At 39.3% G+C, this 22,319-nt stretch overlaps 1 protein-coding gene across 2 annotated transcripts in view; it reads right to left on the reverse strand.

Moving 5' to 3' along the window:
- Nucleotides 1–19,647, reverse strand: part of LOC118745551 — a 46,482-nt gene extending 26,835 nt beyond the window's left edge. The window contains exons 1-2 of one of the 2 annotated variants that reach the window (XR_004993642.1): nucleotides 19,318–19,647; nucleotides 9,780–10,067 (exon numbers count right to left, since the gene is read on the reverse strand). Coding sequence is in view for 1 of the 2 variants with exons in the window: in XM_036479015.1 (XP_036334908.1) it covers nucleotides 19,318–19,331 (14 nt within the window). In the remaining variant the exon portion in view is untranslated. Of the gene's footprint in view, nucleotides 1–9,779; nucleotides 10,068–19,317 lie in introns of those variants that run through there. The other variant, XM_036479015.1, reaches the window with a different exon arrangement.
- Nucleotides 19,648–22,319: the final 2,672 nt, after the last annotated feature.

The raw sequence follows: 22,319 nt of genomic DNA on the forward strand, positions 1-22,319 counted from the left end.
GTTTTATGCAATAAAAAATTTTAGTTAGTTGTTAATCCGTACTATATTAGCGATATGTTGAAAATTTGCGTTCATTCGTCTCAAAATATCAAAGCAAATTGAGCGCATGGAATGGAACAACAAAACAGATTTGATAGCTTATGGTACTGACAGTGGTGAATATTAAGTGTGACTTCCTGTAACTATTTAGGAAAAGTCGAGCTCAGCTAATAAAAAACCAATTACAAGCTATTCATTACAGGTGAATTTTTTCAAGAAGTCATCCGGGAACTACGCGGTTTTGAGACTTAATCGCCCGTGATTCCAATAATTCCAATTATTATAAAAAACGGGGTGCATTTTTAACAAAATAACAAGATTTTAAAATAATTCGGCTGGCAGGCACGACTTTCAAAACAGAATTTTCTTCATAATTTTCGTTCCTAGAAAATAACAATTTATTTGCCTATTTAGAACCAGGGTTCGTATTTTTATTTATTTATTTTTATTCGGTCTAAAAAGAACAAGCTTTTGTACAGACTAATTAATTTGCACACACATGTGCAGCACATCCAAACATTTTACGCTCACACTCGTGTGCTGTGCATCAGTGATCGGACTTAATAAAAATTCTGTGTGGTAGATTCTGGAAAAAAATGTGGTAGACTGAGAAAAAATGTGGTAGATCTCAGGTTTCGGATCAAACTTTTTACAAAAATTAAAAAAATTCCAAGGTTTCACCTTAAATGACCACTTTTTAATTCGAATCTTTAGAAAAAACTTTTAACTTGGGTTTCGCCAATTTTGACAATCCTCAAGTAAAAGTTGCGATCCCGTACGAATTCGGACTAGTCAGAATCAGTCGGAATTTACTGGAAATCGATCCCGTACTCGGTTCTCTGACTATTGAGAGAACAAAAAAGAGAGCAAACAAGGTCCTCTCTATGTCAAAAGTTACCAGTTTTAGTCCGAAGATTTTTTGCAGGCAAATTCTAGTATGTCAAACGATCAGCTGTAGTGTGTTTGGCAACCAAATTGTATACAAAAGTAAAGCGCACTCTGCTAATGCATGTTGAAAAGTATTTAATTACTTGTTTAAGTGGATTCTAATCAATTTTAAAGTATTTTTGGTTATTTATATATGTGAGCTGAGTGTGTTTTACGTATAAAATAAGCAAAAATTTACAACCAAAATTTGGAGTTTATGTTGAAGTTGACAGAAGTTACCATTCTTACTGAAAAGCGATCCCGCTCTGAGCGAATTTTTGTTATATGACAATTTTACTAGTTTTAGTCCGAGGAATACGGGATTGCACCTAAAAGTAAACAACGCGTTGAAAACTTGAGATGCTAACACTTTCACAAAAATCGCCGATTTTTTACATTTTCTTAACTAGTTTATAAAAATATAAATCATATATTTTGCAATTTAACACAATAAAATCACGATTCCCGATGAAAAATTTAATATTAAGAAATTGAGAAAATTCACTGTTTGACAGTTTCCCATTCGGCTTTGTTTACTTTTACTTGAGAAATCTCATCGCCGCCGGGAATGCGAAATCTTGTATACTATCATTCTTGTTATTAGGGACACGAAATTCGATACGATATGATACAATATCGATATTTTTGCCATTCGATACCGATACTTTTTACTCGAATGTTTTCAAACGATAAGCTAGTGTGAATAATGATACATTTGTATGACAAAGTATTAGAAAATAAATGAAAACGTCAAAACTCTGGGAAATGTCTTGAAGAATGTTGTAATATTTTAAATATTTAAACTTAATTTTCCAAATTCCAAAATGTAAAAATGTGTCCTTACTATAATTTTTATTGAAAGTTTTGTTGTTAACAATGTTTTTAAACATTCCATTTCTTGCAAATCTATGTCGTACTATAACCTTACTTACTTTGGAATTTATATGTAAAGCAATATGGATATAAATAATGTATAAATGTGTACTATCTTAGGTTGGTATGTGGCGCGCTTTCAGTGATGTACTTATTAAAGTGCAATATTCAGATTTATTTTTTGAATTTTGTATCGATATTTGGAATATCGAGTCTTTTTATTACGATATTAATGGGTGCCCCATATTTTTACGGCGATACTTAAAATGAGTACTATATCGATACTTTCGGTTCGATATCGTGTCCCTACTTGTTACCACATAATCTTTAGTACTGGACAATTTTTATACCCGAGCGCACTTGTGCACAAGGGTATTATAACTTTGTTCACATAACGGTTGTTTGTAACAGGCAAAACGAATCGAAATAGATATAGACAAATGTATACATAAATGATCAGAATGAAAAGAGAAATCGATTAAGCCGTCCGTCCGTCCGTCCGTCTGTGCACACGATAACTCGAGTAAAAATTTAGATATCTTAACGAAACTTGGTACGTGAACTCCTTTGGGCGTGGGACGGATGGTATTGAAAATGGGCGAAATCGGATAATAACCACGCCTACCTCCCATATAACGGTAATTTTAAGAAATACGAAAACTGCGATATTTTAGTAACTACTGAAGATAATTCACTCAAAATTGATACTTACAATGAGTTTCAGACGGAAAACATGAATATTATAAATTTTTAGAAAATGGGCGTAGCCACGCCCACTTATGGTTACATGTGCATATCTTGGTAACCGCTGCACCAATTTCTTCCAAACTTGGAACAGTTGTTGGCCTTAGTACAGCATACTAAATGGCTGAAACTTTTAAAAATCGGACAATAACCACGCCTACCTCCCTTATAACGGTAATTTTCAGAAAAACGAAAACTGCGATATTTTAGTAACTACTGAAGATAATTCACTCAAAATTGATATTTGCAATGAGTTTTAGACGAAAAATAAGAATATTACAAAATTTTGGCAAATGGGCGTAGCCACGCCCACTTATGGTTACATGTGTATATCTTGGTAACCGCTACACCAATTTCTTCCAAACTTGGCACAGTTGTTGGTCCTGGTACAGCAAATTTCTAAAATCGGACAATAACCACGCCCACATCCCATATAACGGTAATTTCGAGAAATACAAAATCTTCGATAAATCAGTAAATATTGAAGCTAATTTATTCAAAATTGATGATTGCAACAATTCTTTACCAAGAAATACGTTTATGACAAACTTTTGGAAAATGGGCGTAGCACCGCCCACTTGTGATCACATATACTATGTATCTCGCTAACCGTCCTAGCAATTTGTACCAAGCTCGGTACGGTTATTGTGGTTGCCACATAAAAGCAAACCGTTGAAAATTGTTGAAATGGGACTAAAATTGAGGCCGCTTTTCATATAACGGTAAATTTCAGATATGCTTGAAATTTGAATATTTCGAAATTTAATGACGCTAATTTACTTAAAATGTATACACCCCGGTAGCTTTCGGAAAGGTGGAAAACATATATTTAATACTTGCGCCGGGTATTTCATGTTCGGCTCCGCCCGAACTTAGACTTTCTTACTTGTTGCTCTTAAAATTAGAAAAAAATATAGAAAATCATGTAAATTATAACTACTCTAAAATGCGAATATGTGGTAGATTTTAGACCTCGTGTGGTAGATGTGGTGGATGCTCCAAAAAGTGGTAGATCTACCACAATGTGGTAGAAGTCCGATCACTGCTGTGCATATAAAAAATTAAAATCTTGCTCACATCACATGTGTGTGCCGTTTGGTAAAAAAAACGGGCACATGTATGTGTGTACTTTATTTTTATTAATATAAAGCACAAGCACTCAAATCTTAAATTAATTTAAAAAAATCTTTTAAAAATATATTATACGCATGTGTATGGGCAGAAATTAGTACAAAAATCGGCCCACACATATGTGCATGCGCTCGGAGGGTGCCTTGATTCCTTTTGGGGACGGTCACCATAGCTGGGCTCTAAGCTACCGGGAGGGTCGGCAGGTCGCGGATAGCCAGACGGCCTGTAGTAGCAGGTTAGTTGCGAAATAAGTCTAAACGAATAAGTAACCCCCGACGATGAGCGACTGGTATGGAGGACGCTGGTCAAAAGCTAGCAAGTCCGATGAAGTTCCTGTGACAGTGGAGAGTCGACACCGCCTCTTTGAAGTATGTGTCCCCCTCATCATGCATGGGCTTGATGAGTAACAAAATCCAGGCGCGACGGACCCACAGTGGGCGGCTTCCTGGTCAGCGTCTGTTCACCATGTCAGGTGCGGCTGATATTGTAACCTGACCGGTACGCGTCGCGGCACACTGGGAGACCCTTGAAATCTCGACAGCGACTTCTCCGCTGGTCGGACGAAGAGGGTGATGTGAGCTTGCTCTGCCAAGGTGTCAGCCGCGGTGTGTATCAGTAACCAGCACCTTTGGGGCCCTGGTCGGGAAGTGTGCATTGGACGCAGGAGTAGTAAGCCTGCGTTGCTCCGGGCGAGCGCCGGTCCGTCCGTGTTGTCCGGGACTCGTAAAGCGAAGGACAGGCCTCAGGGAACTGGGGTGGGGCATCGTCCCCGAAGGTATACCCGTTCCTGTCTATTTCGGCCCGCCCCCCTGCACACAATGTGCACAACACAAAAAGCAACAATAGCAGCAGCAGCATATACGGCATCATAATGAGCAGCGCCACTGAAAGCTTGAATGACGGTAATGGCAAAGTGTCCGAGACAGAGCCGTCTATGAGAACACCGATTGCGGAAATGGACCCTTTCAAGCGCGCATCACGACTGGTTCGGTCGCCTACAAAGGTGCTCAGCGTAGAGAAGCCAGTACGAGCGAGGTCTTCACCACCAGCGTTGCAGGATAGCACGCCACAGGCGCAAGCAGTGCGATCGCGCGGAGAATATATGTCGGAGCTAGGCGAAGCAATCAAGAAGCTTATGGATGTAATGCGCCCACCACAGCGCTCAATCAACAACAACATGAGGGACATTCTCAGCCAAATAGCAAAGTTACATGCAAATGCACATGAGGAGTACATCAGAATAAAAGAAGACATACGGAACGTCCTTATTATGCCCACGACTGCGGAAACCACCCCAAAGAGGCCCCGCGACGAAAACCAGCCGAAGCGAAGAACGCCACGTAAGAAGAACAAACCCACACATGAAGAGGTACCAAGGAAGTCAGAAACCATCTTGAGCAAGGAGACGAAAGATAGTCGCCCTACCAAGAACAAAGAAAAGGAGAAGGAAAAAGGAAAAGGCTGGACAGTGGTGAAAGGTAAACCACGAAGCAGCAAGAAGACACCGTACAAGCCGTCCCCACGTCCCGATGCTATAGTTATAGCGCGAACTGGAGATATGTCCTACAGCAACATCTTAAGGGCGGTGAAAAAAGATGATGCTTTGCAAAAACTCGGCGAGAATGTATCGCGAATTAGGAAGACGGGCAAAGGCGAAGTCCTGCTGGAGCTGAAGGAAATGCAAATGAAAAGCATGGGAGAGTTTAAGAGCGGAATATGTAAAGTGCTAGGTGATCAGGCACACATCAGAGCGCTTACCCACGAAGTAATGGTCGAAATTCGGGACCTTGACGAGATCACCACGAAAGAAGACATTACCCAGGCTATCCGCACCCAAATAAGGGATTTTAACCATTTCGGCGAACAGTCGATCAGAAGCATCAGGACGGCGTATGCGGGTACGCAAACGGCGCTGGTAAGCCTTCCCGCGCTGGAGGCAAGGCTACTGCTAGACGCACGGAAAGTAAAGAAAGGCTGGGTAGTGTGCAGGATAAGAGAGAAGCCGAATCCAAAAAAGTGCTTTAGGTGTTTTGAATGCAGCAACCCAGAAGATAGAAATCAGTGCTGTCTCAAATGTGGAGGAAAGGGGCACTTCGCAAAAGCGTGCAAGAGAAAACCGACCGGTAGCGCGTGCAAGATCAAGGGAAGGGAAAACTCGGATCATCAAATAGGTAGCCTGAAATGTCCCCTTTACCAAGAAGCTTGCAAAAACTCCAAAAAATGAGAGTCATGTAGCTAAATCTAAACCATTGCGAGGCAGCGCAGGAACTTTTCATGCAGACTGTGTACGAAGAGAAAGTGGATGTAGCAATAATTAGTGAGCAGTACAAAACCGTGGACGCCGCAACATGGACACCTGATTGCACAAACAAAGCCGCCATATGGGCCTGTGGAGGCCAAGCTCTCGAAGAAAAGCCGCTATTAGGAAAAGCCTACCACACGCGGCGAAGATCTGTGGAATCAACTTCTATAGCTGCTACTTACCACCGAGCGTGCCACAAAGTGTTTTTGAAAAAACCCTGGACGAATTGGTACGAGAATGCTGGATGTAGTGCTGTTAAATACGGGAAACAGGAACACTTTCGAAAAGAACGGTCGTGGCTCGGTGATTGACATCACGTTCGCTAGCAGTTCCTTAGTGCGGTCAACAAGCTGGGAGGTGTCAGATCTCTATACGCATAGTGACCATTTGGCCATTATGGTCGAAATCGGAAACAATGCGCAGAGTCGAAAATGTGCTGCCATCAGAAACGCACAGACTCGAGGGTGGAAAGTCGAAACACTTGACGAGGAACTCTTCAGACCCATGATGGAGGGAAATCTTGCCAGCGCTGAAGATACGGAACGACAGGCGGAAATTCTGGTGGGACACATCAGCAAAGCATGTGACGCCGCTATGTACAGGAAAAAAACAAGGTGCTTACAGAAAGCCTGCATACTGGTGGAACGAAGAAATTCACATATTATGGAGTGAGTGCAACAAAGCGAGGCGGGGATCGGCGGAGCACACATGGCTGCGCGAGTGCTTTAGAAGGAAGCGAAGCGACCTCAAGAAAACAATAAGTAGGAGTAAGACGAGCTGTTTCAAAGAGCTCTGTGAAAAGGTAGACGAAAATCCGTGGGGTGATGCGTACAAAGTGGTGATGACGAAAATTAAAGGTGATAAAGGGCAACCGCCAACCTGCCCCATCCTACTAAAAAACGTTGTTGAAACTCTCTTCCCTGCGCAAACTCCAGAAGAACGACAGGTGCGAGTGGAACAACCTGCGATAATGAACGCACCATTAGTCACTGACAAGGAAGTAATTCAAGCGGCGGAAAGGTTTGGCAATGCCAGAGCACCAGATCTAGATGGTATTCCAAACAAAGTTCTAAAGGTTGCCATTAAGCATTATACCAGCCCGTTCACTGACTTATTTGAGCGGTGTTTACGAGAAAGAGTCTACCCAAAAATATGGAAGAAGCAGCGGTTGGTTCTGTTGCAGAAACCGAATAAACCTGGCGGGGAACCAAGCTCGTACCGCCCGCTTTGCATGTTGGACACGCTTGGAAAAATACTGGAGCGACTTATTTGTGTACGGCTAGAGCAACACCTAGAGGAAGAAACCCCGGGTCTCGCCGACAACCAATCTGGATTCCGAAGACAGAGGTCAACCATCGACGCAATTAAAAAGCTCACTGATATGGCAAGCAAGGCAATCGAAGGGACTAGATGGATGTATGGCACGAAAGAATACTGCGCGGTAGTAACGTTCGATGTCAAAACTGCTTTCAACTCGGCCTATTGGCCCCACATAATAAGCGCCCTGGAGTGCAAGAAAACACCACCCTATCTGCTGAGAATTGTTTCCAACTACTTGTCAAATAGGCTGCTACTCTACGATACCGATGAAGGACCGAAAAAGTATGTTGTTACGGGTGCAGTACCACAGGGCTCCGTACTGGGCCCACTGCTGTGGAGCGTACTCTACGATGGAGTACTGCGCCTACCACTACCAAGGGAGGTACAAATCAACGGGTACGCTGACGATATCGTAGTAACAGCAGTGGCTAAGGAACTCAACGAAATAGAGGTTCTATCCAATAATACCGCGCAAAAAATCAAAAACTGGCTCACGGCAACAAAGCTTCAACTAGCGGGGCAAAAACCGGAAGCGGTGTTGATCACAAGCAGGGAAAAGGTAGAAAATGCTACGCTTAATATTGACGGGTATAGCATCACGACACAGCAGTCGTTGAAGTACTTGGGCGTGACGATAGACGCGAGACTCAACTACAATGCGCACATCGACAAAGCTTGTGAGAAAGCGGCAAGGGTTACGGCCGCGCTAACGAGGATAATGGCCAACATTGGCGGACCAAGTCAGAGCAGGTCAGCACTCCTAGGTAAAGTGAGTCAGTCTATACTAATGTATGCTGCGCCCATCTGGGGACCAGCGCTCCAGCAGAAAACATATGCCAAGACAGCGAAGTCAGTGACTCGGCTAAACGCTATCAGGGTTGTCAGTGCGTTCCGCACGGTATCACACGAGGCCGTTGGAGTCATAGCGGGCATCGTGCCACCAGATATAATGGCCATGGAGCTTAAGAAAATTTTCGACAAGTCAAGAAACATCGGCAGGCGACTAACAGGCGAAGAACGGAAAGAAGAAAGACAGACTAGTTTAAACGAGTGGCAGAGACACTGGGATGCGACCACGAAAGGATGGTGGACGCACATGCTAGTCGGTAACGTACAAGCGTGGGTTGAGAGGAAACACGGCGAGACTGACTACTATCTAACGCAGTTTCTGACGGGTCACGGCTGTTTTAGAGAATATCTAAACAAGTACGGACACGATGACGGGACCGAGTGTTCCTTTTGCGGTAGTAGCGGTGAAAATGTGCAGCACATTTTCTTTTCCTGCGCGAAGTATGACGCCGACAGAGCAGACCTAGAAAAGCTGATAAACGATCGAGTGGCGCCAGAAAACATTGTGCACCACATGATGCAATCTAAAATGGTGTGGAGTAGAGTCAAAGCGTGGTCCGCTATAGTAGTAGTATAGATAATGGAAGACTGAACGAGAGGTAGGCCAGAAAGGCGTGTGTGAAGAGCCAATTGACAAAGCTATGCCTTGCGACGTAATACCTAACGGCGGTCCCGCAAGGCGAAACACAAGCTTCAGACGTCGGAGTTAAGGATTTAGTACGTAGGCGCGCTGTCTCGCAAGTCCTAAATTATGTGATAACATAGTCTGGGCGTGGTCCCGAATGAGGTGTACCCTTAGCGGACAGGATGACGAATCGTGCATAACATCTTTGGAAGATTCCCTCTCCGTTGGAAAAAAAAACACATGTGCATGCGCTTAATAACAATCAGCACACACTTTTCTATGAGCAGAGTTTGTTTTCCACTTATGCACACACATGTGTATGAGCAAAGAGTGCAAGTTGAATGTGTTTCTGGCGTGTGTGTGAGCAGAGCATGTGTGTGCAAATACGAACCCTGTTTAGAACCTTGCTATAAGCACACATTTTTCAAACCAGTCACACAAGAAAGGATTAAAAATCAATCACAAAAACTAAAATCGAAAAACGCTGATGACGTAACACGTTCTCCAAATTCTGAAAAAAACCAAAAGAAATTGGAAAACAACGGTATTTATACAACGATCTTGCCATGATGCTAGATTTTAAAGATGAAAGTCAGGGGGATAATCAACCATTTTCAGCCCCGATGCAATGCTCAAGAAGGAATTATTGCACCGCAATAAAAAAATAAATAAAGCGTCAATCGAAAAGAATTTACAATTTTGTCAAGTTTCAAGTTTGTCGCCTTGAGCGAGGGGCGCCGGTTTGATTTACGACCCGTTAAGAAACAGGCTGTAACTCGAAAAATTACTCTTTATTAAATACAATGTTCCAATTTTTAAATTCAAGTATTAAATAAAAAAAAGTTATTAAAATTTACTAACTTTTCCATTTTTTATTTACCTAAATCACTTTATATACTCAATTAAATTAATTCTTAAAAATACTTGACATCCACATTCGTATCCGCATCCGCTTTTAAACATCCGCATCCGCGGATGTCTAAAATTCCACATTCGCAACATCCCTAATATGTACATATACACTTTTCTGCTTAATGTTCAACTCATTGTCATGTGCATTTTTTTTAACCAAATCTTGGTTGCGTATATTTTAAACAAGCTTTCCTAATGAACAGCTTTTCATGAAACATATAATTGCTTCGCTTGTATTGGCTTACTGGTTCCTATGCGTTGGTTTGCAACGTGCTGGCTAGAAACTCGAAATTGCTACTCGAAGCGGATCACTGATTCGTAAGCCCTCGTGGGCGTGGCAGGTGCCTGAAATTAAAAAAAAAGGATATCTTTTAAATTACCACTGAGGCCGCACTAATTTCATAACATTGATGTGGATATCAGTACAAATGTCTTAAAACCAGCTATCTAACGTTGTCTTTTGTTTCTATGAAATCAAATGAAACACCTCTTTGAGGTAAAATTTTCGAGTGACGAAAGCTGAACTAGAAACACAAAATTTATGATATCAATTTCGTGACGAGAAATATACGCATTTTTTGGCTGCCTTGGAAACGTACGGAAAATCTTTTTTATACATACGAATCGTTGCAAAAGTTCTGTTTTTTATTTTGTGTTTCTAGCAGTAGACGGAATTTCGCAACGTTACGATAATCGTTTATGAAACTTGAATACACTTTCTGGACACACTCTACAAGACCTTTCCAACGGTACCTCAAACATGTCGATTGGACGTCTGGCTAAAAACTTCCAAATCTCGTGTATATTAGTATTAGAGGTATACGCCGCCGAGCCACGCCGCCGCCGCCGCCGTTTTTTGTCATTCCTCACGCGCCGCCGCCGAGTTACGAAAATATCGGCGCGGCGGCGGCGGCGGCGGCGTTCGGCGCCTAAGGAATTTTGTACAAAATTTTCATGATGTATGTACATTGAATACATCGTTTGAAGGAACTAAATATTACTTGTATAAAAACACAATTTTACGAAATGAAAATTACATTTTTAAATTAGTTTTTTTGCATAATTTGGGCCACTGGACAAGAGTATGATCTCCTTTATTTTTTCCAAAATAGCATAACTTAGAAAAAACATAGGTAACATATATTTTGACGACAGCGTTTATTACAGTTAAATTAGGGTCGAATACTGGTAATCTAACGATTTTTTTCCGCAGTAGACAATTCTTTTCTATACTACAAAAATACTACTTTTTTATACACCTACTACAACAACAAGAAACTTATAACACATCAAAAAACTTTAGCTCCAATATCTCAGAAAGCAGTTTTAATAGAAGCGGCCTCTTTGCATCTAACTCCTCAATTATTGAAGATAAATCAAAGACATGTTAATTTTTCTATGTATTTTTTTAATATTTTTAACAAACACTTTTTTGCTAATATTTACATTCGTAAGTTATTTTATTCTGGGGTCCCACATACGTATACAAGTACTAGGTGGCTGTGTGAAAATTACGTTAGCATTCCTTAGTGGTGGTCAAACCCCAGGAAGGTTTTGCTCCCTCGCATCGCTATGTTTTCTACACAGGGTTAAAGTTCCCTCTTTATGGTAAACATTAGTATTATTTTTCATTACATTCGGTTCTCCTTAGAAAAATTTGGCGCTTCATATTTTAGTGGAAGTTTTAACCATCTATAAGCAAAAATTTATTGAGAGCGGCATAAATTACCCCAATAACTAAACTTTAAACAATTTTTTTTTCTTTAAATTTAAATAGTACATACGGATCTGTAGAGAATATAGAGATCCGTGTGTGTATGTATGTATATACCTCAGACCTTCTTCTGTTCGCCCATCAATTAGCGCCAGACACTCAGCATTTTAATTCAAGTAGGAAGTAACAATATTTAAATTTAAAACTAATTCAATAATGAAGTAAATAGAATTATAATAATAGAATAATTGGCATGACGAATGCCTAACGCTGACGAGTTAAAATGATAAGATTAGTAGCCTCATGGCTCTTTAAAATCTACCTTATGAGAAGTAGCGCCGGCGTTTCCAGACGCGCCGGCGTCGCCGCCGCCGCCGAATCTTTTTGACGTTGACCACGCCGCCGCCGCAAAGCCTGTCGGCGTAAACCTCTAATTAGTATAAGCGAGTCATTTCAGCATGCTACTGAGGCTGCTTTCGTCACTCGCGCGCACTACCGTACGCTGTGATATCTATTGCAAAATTTTATACAGACAAGACTAAAAAGTATAAAATAAATAATATATAAAAAAAACTTTTTAATATACATACTAATTTTGAACAATTTGGATCCAATATTTACTGAAACATCGCAGTATTAGCATTTTTCGAAAATACCTTTATGTATATGGGAAGAGGGCGTGGTTACAGTCCGATTTCGCCCATTTTTAAGACCAACCTACCTTGGACGAAGGGAAGCCATATACCAAATTTCGTTGAGATATTTAAATTTATGCTCGAGTTATCGTTTACACGGACGAACGGACGGAAAGACAGACATGGCTTAATCGTTTTCTCTGTTCATTTTGAACATTTATGTATAACTTTGCAAATTATAACTTTTTTCTCTTGATGTTAATACAGAACTAAACTTTATTCACTTACAATCTACCCTAGTTCCCTACTTGTGGTTTATCGCTACCCTGCAGGGAAAACGAGGACTAGTGAATCAAATTTCTAGTTCCGTACTAGGTCTCTATCGCCAAAAAGGAACTAGTCCGATATAAACTAGATCCCCACCAGTCCAAAATCCGCGAAAAGTGGTACTTTTAAAATACTAATTTTTTTCAGTTTTTTTCACTAGAAATCGATATCTAAAGTGACGAATTTAGAAATGGTTCGGAACTATAGAAAAAGGGATGCAGAACGAACTAGATCTTATCTGTCGAATTTAGAACAAGTTCGGAACTATCGAATAAGGGATGCAGCGGGGGGCTTGTTTACTTTACATAGATATGTATTCGGCGTCTTTTTCGTTCAAATACGCTTCTATTCTGCGCTTCGCAGATGCTGTTTCATAGCTTGGTAATACAAAACTAAAATTTTTTGTTAACATTTCAACATCTTGGGACCGTCTGGAATCTAAGAAATAACAGCGAGCACCTCTGCAAACTCAGCTACAGCTAAAGGTATGTAAACGCACATTTCTTACAAGCATTCAAACAAATTTAATTTCAAATTGAAAATACATTTCTTCCAAAATAACTTAAAATCACACACACGGAAGAACCATAAAGATGGAAAAATCATGATACTTTTTTCTTTCGGCTGTCGATTTCAGAACTGGTTCGGAACTATAGAATTTAGGTCTAGTTCGGAACTATCGAAAAAGGGATGCAGCGGGCGGCAATTGACACTTCCTAGGACATCGCCATGTTAAATTCGCCAGTTTGCTTGCATGCAAAAGAGATTTATCGCGAACCAGTACTTGGTCTAAATGTACTAGAAGCGCACCAGTTCAGAACTAGAGATTTTCCCCACAGGGTAGTCGCTGATTCGTCGATGTGTGTGTATTGGTGTAGATGCGCTGCCCGATCTGGTTGACTTAGTATCGATGCGCCGGTAGCTCTGTTTGTGTGTTGGTATGAATGCATTGCCGGCTGCCCTGCCGAAAACTGCCCAAAGTCACGTACGCTATCAGGTGTCCGTTTTGGAATGTATCTGAATGGCAAGACAAGCGTGGGAGTGATTCTGAAGAATTGTCGATCAGCTTGGCAGCTGTAAAGTCTGTTTACAAATATCCAAGAAGCTATGCAGGCGTGGGAGTGATTCTAAGGAATCATCAAACCGCTGTTTTAGCTTTGCAGCTGTGCAATATGCTAAGTTCTCCCCCTCTTAAAACGAGTCGCCCTCGACTTGTGCCAAAATTTCCTCCACTGCCCTCTGAGTTTTTGCTTTATTAAATGTCGATTTTTTTCTGCGGTAGAGGAAAAGAATTGCTGTTGCGGTGATTAGTAATGGAGGAAAAGAAAAATTGTCCACAAGAAAGTACGATGAAGAGATAGGCCCTCTTTCAGCTCGTGAATGTGAGAAACATTATCGATGGAAATTTTATGCAAATACGGTAAGGACAAACTTGTATCGTGTTCCAAGTAGTTGATCGATACCGTCTTTGGAGGATGTGGTTGGATATAAATCGGTTCCTTTTTTGCCACGTAGGTTGTATCATTTATAGTGATGGAATCTCGAAAAAGAAGCAAATACGTTCCTTTAATTTCCAATTTTCGTTGATCAAGTATTGTTGTTGGTGGCACGTTATTAAGAATAATAATGCCTTCGTCTATTTTTTGAACTGGTGGTATATGATACGCTGATTGTGATGAGCAAGTCGCTGTGTTATTGTTTAGCACCTGATTTAAGCAATTTGAGTGAGCCGGTTTGCACACTTTAGCCACCAGATTGTCATTGCAGTTGTCGAGTGGTTGAAATTTATCGCTACATTTTGCCGCAAGCGTGGTCTCTAGCTTAACAATACTATTATTATGTATAGATTCTGAGAAATTCGCAAAAATTAATTATCTTAGGAATCTTAAGAACATAGTAAATAACATCTGAATTTTGTAAAATTTTAACCTTAGATACTAAAAATAAGTTACTTAAACTAAAGGGTAATTGTTCGAAATTGAAAGCGTGATCCATCTCCTCATCATCCAAAACAAATGGATTTATAATATTACTTTTTGCTAACACAATGGAGAGTGCTAGTCTGTTTAGTTGGCTTATTATGTGGTTATTTCTTCTTATAAAATTTTCACAAAGTAGTGTTTCTTCGTCTTTTAACATCCAATCGGTCCAATTTCCGCGAATTGTGTTGATTTGGTTGGTTATTTCGTTAATTTTATTATGTAAATCGGAGTTAATTTTAATCTGCCTATTGTTGTTTTCTAATAACGTGCTTTCCTTTATCAAGAGCAGTTTAAAGTCCTCATGATCTGGGGTACCAGCTACGAATTTCAGAGCGGAACCCAGGAAATCTATTGATCTTGCAATTCTTCTCGGTATTTCCAAGGTGCGGATGATGTGTAATATTTCTTCACCTTGTTGTTTTAAAATATTTTCGTTTACTATCTGATTTTTTGATTTTGATACGAACCATCGGCTTTCAAAAGCTATCTGGCGGTAATCTGTCAAGTTGGTGGCATGTACGAGGTAAATGAATTCATTATAAATAGCCACATTTCCCCGAGGAATGGTAACAACTTGTGAAGAGGTGTAGACAATTAGATTGGCCCTAGTGTCGCAGATAAGGGCAAGCACAAATCTGAAATTGATTTTATCGTAAATTACTTTTATGAATTTTTCTGCCTTCTATCTGTACTGTTGTACCTAAATCTCGTTCTACTAGTTTTTCTACGAAAACTTTCTCAAACTTATTTCCTAGTCGTTTATTTCGACGAAGGAATACCCTTTCACCAGGCTGATATGTTTTAGTTATCCTTCTCTCATTTAATTTACTCAACACCAAATTTTGAGCTGTTATTAATTTTTCCTTGACTTCCCTAAATTTTCCTACTGGGCAGTTTTGTAAAATTTCGATTGATTTTGAATTTATAACTGAGTGAATTGTTCTATTGTATTTGTATGTAGCAAGCAAAATTAAATCCTTAACTTCACTTATTTGCTACTGCGCTTTCACGCACCAGGCTATTTCCAACAGGGTTGAATGAAACCTTTCAACCAGTCCGTTGCTTTCGCTATGTAAGGTAGGTACGAAAAACTGCTCTATAACGAAATGATCGTGTAGCATTGATTTAATTAAATTTGAAGTAAACGCTCTTTCGTTATCTGTGACAATTGTTTTAGTGTTTTGGAACATACCCAATACCTCCAATAAAGCTCATTTTATGTCAATGGTGCATCTTGAAATAATGGGTTTGACTATTGCAAATTTTGAAAACCTATCAACAGCAGTTAGGAATAACTGCTTTCCAGTAATTAAAATGTCCAAGTGGAAAATTTCTCCTGGACGCTCCGGGATTGGAGTTCTCCCAATTTCGGGATTTGGGGGTCTCCTTTGGTATTTATTTTCCAGACAGATCTTACAATTTGATCTTGTCGACTTGAGCATTTTCCTCATGTCCGGAAAGTAGTATTCTGATATAATTTGCTTAAAATTTTCCGACAGCGATCGATGGGCACGGGCATGCTCTGTTGCTATTGCTTCCTGTTGGTCGTTTGGATTAGTTAGATCGATTACAAATTTTTCCGTATGAATAAATTTAGCGCCCGCGAATGCTTCAATAAGAGGTCCCTGAATCTCCGATAGTGTCAGAAGATCGCAAAAAAAAGCATTTGTAACGCTAGGATTTATAAGTTTCTTGAGAGCTTGTAATAAATTTGTTATTGTGTCGTAATTTATGGTATACCGAATTTTTTTCTGAAAAATGATTTTCGTACTTAGATGATAATGATCCCCCTTTGTTAAAATGAATTGTGTTTTGAATTGGTTTACTGCATATTGGATAGTTTTAATTGTGTTTGAGAGTGATAGCTCGCTATGTGCTGTTGCATCTGTGTCACTCATATTATTCAAAAACTGACGAGACAAAGCGTCTGCTACGACGTTGTCTCTGCCAGGCTTATAACAAAATTTCGGCGAAAATTCCTCTATGAACGCTCGCCATCGCTCATTTTTGGATTTTTGTTCGAAATGGCGAACGTTAAAGGCTGGTGGTCTGTGAATATTACGATGTCCTTAATACCGTATAAGTAATGTCGAAGGTTTTTAAGGGCCCACACTATAGCCAAAAGCTCACGCTCGTTGGTTGCATAATTTTCCTCTGTTTTTGATAGTGTTCGCGAAATCATTGTGATGGGCCGCCCATTCTGGGATAGGACCGCGCCTAAAGCGCTAGAAGATGCGTCTGTTATCAGTTCGAATGTTTTGTCATAATCCGGATAAAACAGCAAAACATCTTCCGATGCCAAGATGCTTTTTACCTTTTTAAACGCTTGAATAGCCTCGTCGTCGAGGACTATTTTAAGATGTTTGGACTTGTGGGATGACACATGACCATTTTCCCCCCGAAGATACTTTGTTAATGGTTTGACGTAAGACGCATAATCCCGTATAAACCTCCTATATTATCCTGATAGACCCAAGAAAGAGCGCAATGCTCGAAGTGTTTCCGACATCTTATAGGCAATTATGTCCTTAATCTTATTTGGACATGTTTTTATCCCTTTTTGGGAGACAATAAAACCGAGAAATTCAACCTCCTTCTTAAAGAATTTAGTCTTTTCTGCTGAAACTCGCATTCCAGCTTTTTCCAACTTCCTTAATACCCTATCAACATGTTGAATATGGGACTTTTCGTCCCTTGAAAATATGATTATATCATCCATATAAACTTGGCAACTCTGGCCAATGTCGTCTCTCAGGACATCATCAATGGCCCATTGGAAAATACTGGGTGCATTCTTTAAACCGAATGGCAACCTATTAAACTCATATTTTCCATTGTTTATGCTGAAGGCTGTTTTTTCGCGATCCTTCTCTTCAAGGATTATCTGGTGGAAGCCAGATTTTAGATCTAAAGTGGTAAAAAATTTAGGACTACCCAGATTTGCTAGTATGGTAGAAATATCTGGTATAGGATATCTATCCGCAATCGTTTTTTCGTTTAATTTTCGAAAGTCGATTACCATGCGGAGCTTTTGTTTACCGTATTCATCTAGGCCTTTTTTATTCACAACATGGACCGGAGAATTATAAACCGAATTCGACTTCCTGATAATACCGTCCTTCAAAAATGTTTCTATTTCCTTATTAATGAATCCTGCCGCCGAAAACGGGTATGGATAAGATCGGGTATAAATAGGTTCTGAGGAAGTAGTAAGAATTTTTGCTTTGACCGTAGTATTATATGGTAAAGCTCGGTTAGGTTCGGCAAAGGCCTTCAAGTTCTTTTTGATCATAGAGTCAAACTCATCTTTCACAAGAGCTGGGACTGAGTCCCTATCCAAACACATGGAGTTTATCTGCTCACAATTTATGTTATTTAATTTTTCTTTACCGCCCTCATAAATAAATATTCCGATTTCGTATCAATTTTAGCTCCTATTTCTTGTAGGAAATCGTATTCTACTATACCATCGACGCTTTTTAAATTTGGAAGAATAAAGAAAGTTGATGCTTTTCCCAAAAGGAAAACCTTGATTTTTTTCTATGAGATTACACCCATTTATTGACTCGACCTTAAACTGTCTCTCCACAGGGGTAATTCCCTTTAAGAAACTAAAATTTTTGATATAGTTATTCGAGGTTCCTGTATCAATCAACAGTCTAAGCTCCCGACCCTCCGACGTCTTCTTGATAATGTAGAGTAGGAGCGACCTTACGCTAAAAAATTCATTTCATCTTCCATCGCAAAATTAGAAGCGATCTCGATATCTGAATCACTGTCACGATCCACAGTAACTTTTTCTGGTGGATCTACCTCTTGGGATGTCTTCAAATGATTCGTCCGTTGCACCTTTGGTTTTCGGGAATTTACTGAATACCCTTGTTCGCGATCCCGTTTATTCGCGTATTGATTAGCATCCCTTTTGGGATGCCCTCCTAATGCATTGTCCTTCTTATTACCCTGGTTGGACTGTTTTGTACGTCGGAATGCAGAGGATCCGCGGTCTACCTCCATTGGAGTAGGAGTGTCCTTAGGCATTTGGGGAGTGCTTGAATAATTGTTCTGATATTTTGGGTTATCTGAATTTGTTACGCTGTTAACTGCAAATGTTCTAGCAAAATCATAACGCATACGGTTATTTTCTAACTCCTGGGCAGTAGCCAGCGCAGAAGGCAAATCTTTTGGATTGGCCGAAAATAGAATATCGCATAAAGGCCGCTTTAGGCCGGAAATAAAGACCCTTAATGCATTTTCGCTAGCTCTATCATTGAGCGCGGCACAGGGAGCTTGTTGTTGGAGTGAGTCATTATATTTTTGTTCGTTATGAGTGTTAATTGTTTGTCCACCGTGTGATAATATTGACAGAGTGACGAATTTCCCTGCCTTAAAACACTGAGTTCTGTTTCCAAAACATGTAACGGTCTTTTCTCCGCGTATGTTTTATCTAACCTAGCTATTATAGCTTTAAAATTCAACACAGTTGAAAAGGAAGCGAGCGTTGCGTTCGCTGAGCCTACTATCTTGTTTCGAAAAATTCCCATTGCAATATAATATTGCTCCGAACCCTCCGTGTAGTAGCCGCTGCCGGACGCCAGGCCGGATAGGATGCGGTATCCCCCTTAAATTCTTGCAAGGATTTTATTAGATCCAAATTTGTGTTGCTGTTAACCACAGCTGGATCTATTTTTACTGGAAGATAATTCTCCGCAGATGGCGGTTGTAAGCGCCGAAGTGTTTGCATAACTTCATCTAACTGGGCATTAAATTTTCTTCTATTTTGTTCATGTTGTTGTCTCATAATCTCAATTACCTGCTCTCTTGTTACACTCATTTTGATATTAATTTAGAAAAACTCACAATAAAAATAAATTGTTTTTTTTTTCTTTTTTTTTTTACTTATTTCACTGGATCACACGAAAAATCGAACAATTACTTACAGTAGTATTTGCATTGTAGTATAGTATTAAAGCAGGTTCTCCTTGTGTCCTTCCAGTCAATATCCTGTTACTGCTTGCTGTCTTGTGTCCTTCCAGTTAATATCCTGTTACTGCTGGCTGTCTTGTGTCCTTCCAGTTAGTATCCTTGCTGTAGCGGGAATTTCCAGGTTAGTTAGTTCCTAGCCCGTGGGCGCCACTTTGCAAATTATAACTTTCTTCTCTTGATGTTAATACAGAACTAAACTTTATTCACTTACAATCTACCCTAGTTCCCTACTTGCGGTTTGTAGCTAGTCGCTGATTCGTCGATGTGTGTGTCTTGGTGTAGATGCGCTGCCCGATCTGGTTGACTTAGTATCGATGCGCCGGTAGCTCTGTTTGTGTGTTGGTATGAATGCATTGCCGGCTGCCCTGCCGAAAACTGCCCAAAGTCACGTACGCTATCAGGTGTCCGTTTTGGAATGTATCTGAATGGCAAGACAAGCGTGGGAGTGATTCTGAAGAATTGTCGATCAGCTTGGCAGCTGTAAAGTCTATTTACAAATATCCAAGAAGCTATGCAGGCGTGGGAGTGATTCTAAGGATTCATCAAACCGCTGTTGCAGCTGTGCAATATGCTAACTTATACATTTGTCTATATCTATCTCGATTCGTTTTGGCTGTTAAAAACAACCGTTATGTGAACAACTTTAATATACCCTTGTGCACAAGTGCGCTTGGATATAAAAAGGCGAGTGCAGCACCGTACTCGTGATAGAAGTGAGACTTCTTAAAAAAACACATGTGTGCTGCGCAGAGAATGAGGCGAATACAATTGCTTAATTTATCTAATTTTGGTACCAAGTTGCTATGTTTTTATAATTTTTCACATTTAATATTTTTTTTTAAATATTTTTTTTCGTCAGTTTCCAGTGCAGTTAAAAAAATGCGTATAATTTTCGTCACGAAATTGATATCATAAATTTTGTGTTTCTAGTTCAGCTTTCGTTACTCGAAATTTTAACCTCAAAGAGGGATGTTTTATTTGATATACATATAATGCGTTCTGTCTACTCTTAGAAACACAAAATAAAAAAAAAAAAAACTTTAGCAACGATTCTTATGAATAAAACAATTTTGCGTCAGTTTCCAGGGCAGTTAAAAAAATGCGTATAATTTTGGTCACGAAATTGATATCATAAATTTTGTGTTTCTAGTTCAGCTTTCGTCACTCGAAATATTAGCCTCAAGGAGGGGTATTTCATTTGATATATGTATAATACGCGAAGGGATTTTTTGTCCAGGTCATCGGATCTGCCCCGTTCGTTCGATTTTCAAAAATGAGGTGTTTAATTAAAGGTGTTGGGCTGTAGATTTGCAATAAGGTTTTAGTTTTTTGAAAAGAGTTGTCGCCTGTTAAAAAATTAAATTCAAGTTATTTAACTATCAAAGCCATCAGATCCGCACTGTTTGTTCGATTTTCAAAAATAAGGCGTCACATTAAAGAGCTTAGGCTGTAAATGTAAGGATATCTTTCCCGAAAACAGTTGTCACCTTTAAAAAAATTTAATTCCAAGTATTTAAAATATTAAAACAATTAGTACTACAATAAAGGTATAAATCGAAATGGCTTTTAGAGGCTGTATTTTTTAGCTGATTATAATAGGGTTGCCACCTGCTAAAAAAAAATCAAATTCAATTTCCAATTAAGTAATTATATAATTGCAATATCCATCACAGTATGACTGTCGAATGAGAGAAGCTTAAGAAGGTTTCAGTTTGGAAATATTTTGAACTGGCTTGCCATCTGATCGAAAAATCCAATGTAATAAAATTATGCAGAAGTTAGGTGTGTGAAATATTAAAACGTGAGTATCAAGCAAGAGCTTTAGTTTTAAAGTTTAGAATATTTGTGTAGTGTTTAAAAAGGGTTGCCACCTGTTTTAAAAGCTAAATTCAAATTAGCTCAAAAATTTGTATTTTATTTTTTTTTTTTTTTGTTACTTAATGGCCTTACAACAATTATAGTCAACAATTTTCATTGAGCTTGAGGCCGTTTTTAATGAAAAACTTATTATCTACCATTTTATGAAATTATTGTTGCTTTTCCACAATAAGTTTTTCATTAAAACGGCCTCAAGCTCAATAAAAAATGTTGAATATGATGTTTATAAGGCCATAAAATAACAAAAACAAATAACTTAAGGACGAGCACACCTAAAAGTTAAACATTCTAATAATAGAAATATTAACAAAAACCAACAAAACCAACAACCACATGATCAAGTATAAATATCACTGGAATAGCTGCGCTGGATTGTAGTTGGCTTAACAAATGAAATAGTGGAAAAAAGCAACAAGAATTCACAAGGCGAACTTAGCACAGTACGTAGGCAACTGGCTGAGTTAGTGGGATTGTCGGTTCGAATCTTACTGAAAGAAGTCTGATGAGGAAATGTGGTGATTTCCGAAACAGCTATCACTTCTACCATTTATCAAATTATTGTTGCTTTTCCACAATAAGTTTTTCATTAAAAACGGCCTCAAGCCCAATAAAAATTGTTGAATATAATTGTTATAAGGCTATAACATAACAAAAACAAATAACTTAAGGACGAGCACACCTAAAAGTTAAACATTCTAATAATAGAAATATTAACAATATCCAACAACCACATGATCAAATTTAAATAGCACTGGAATAGCTGCGCTTGATTGTAGTTGGCTTAACAAATGAAATAGTGGAAAAAGCGACAAGAATTCACAAGGCGAACTTAGCACAGTGCGAAGGCAACTGGCTGAGTCAGTGGGATCGTCGGTTCGAATCCTACTGAAAGAAGTCTGATGAGGAAATGTGGTGATTTCCGAAATAGCTATCACTTCTACCATTTTTTCAAATTATTCATTAAAAACGGCCTCAAGCTTAATAAAAATTGTTGAATCAAAAATTTAATGAATTATTAAAAGATGGGGATCAAGCGACTTATGCATTTCCCGCATAAACAAAGAACAGCGAACACACA

This window comes from Rhagoletis pomonella, unplaced genomic scaffold (assembly GCF_013731165.1).
Source record: "Rhagoletis pomonella isolate Grant_MI unplaced genomic scaffold, Rhpom_1.0 Rhpom_scaffold_00009, whole genome shotgun sequence".
Classification (NCBI taxonomy): domain Eukaryota; kingdom Metazoa; phylum Arthropoda; class Insecta; order Diptera; family Tephritidae; genus Rhagoletis; species Rhagoletis pomonella.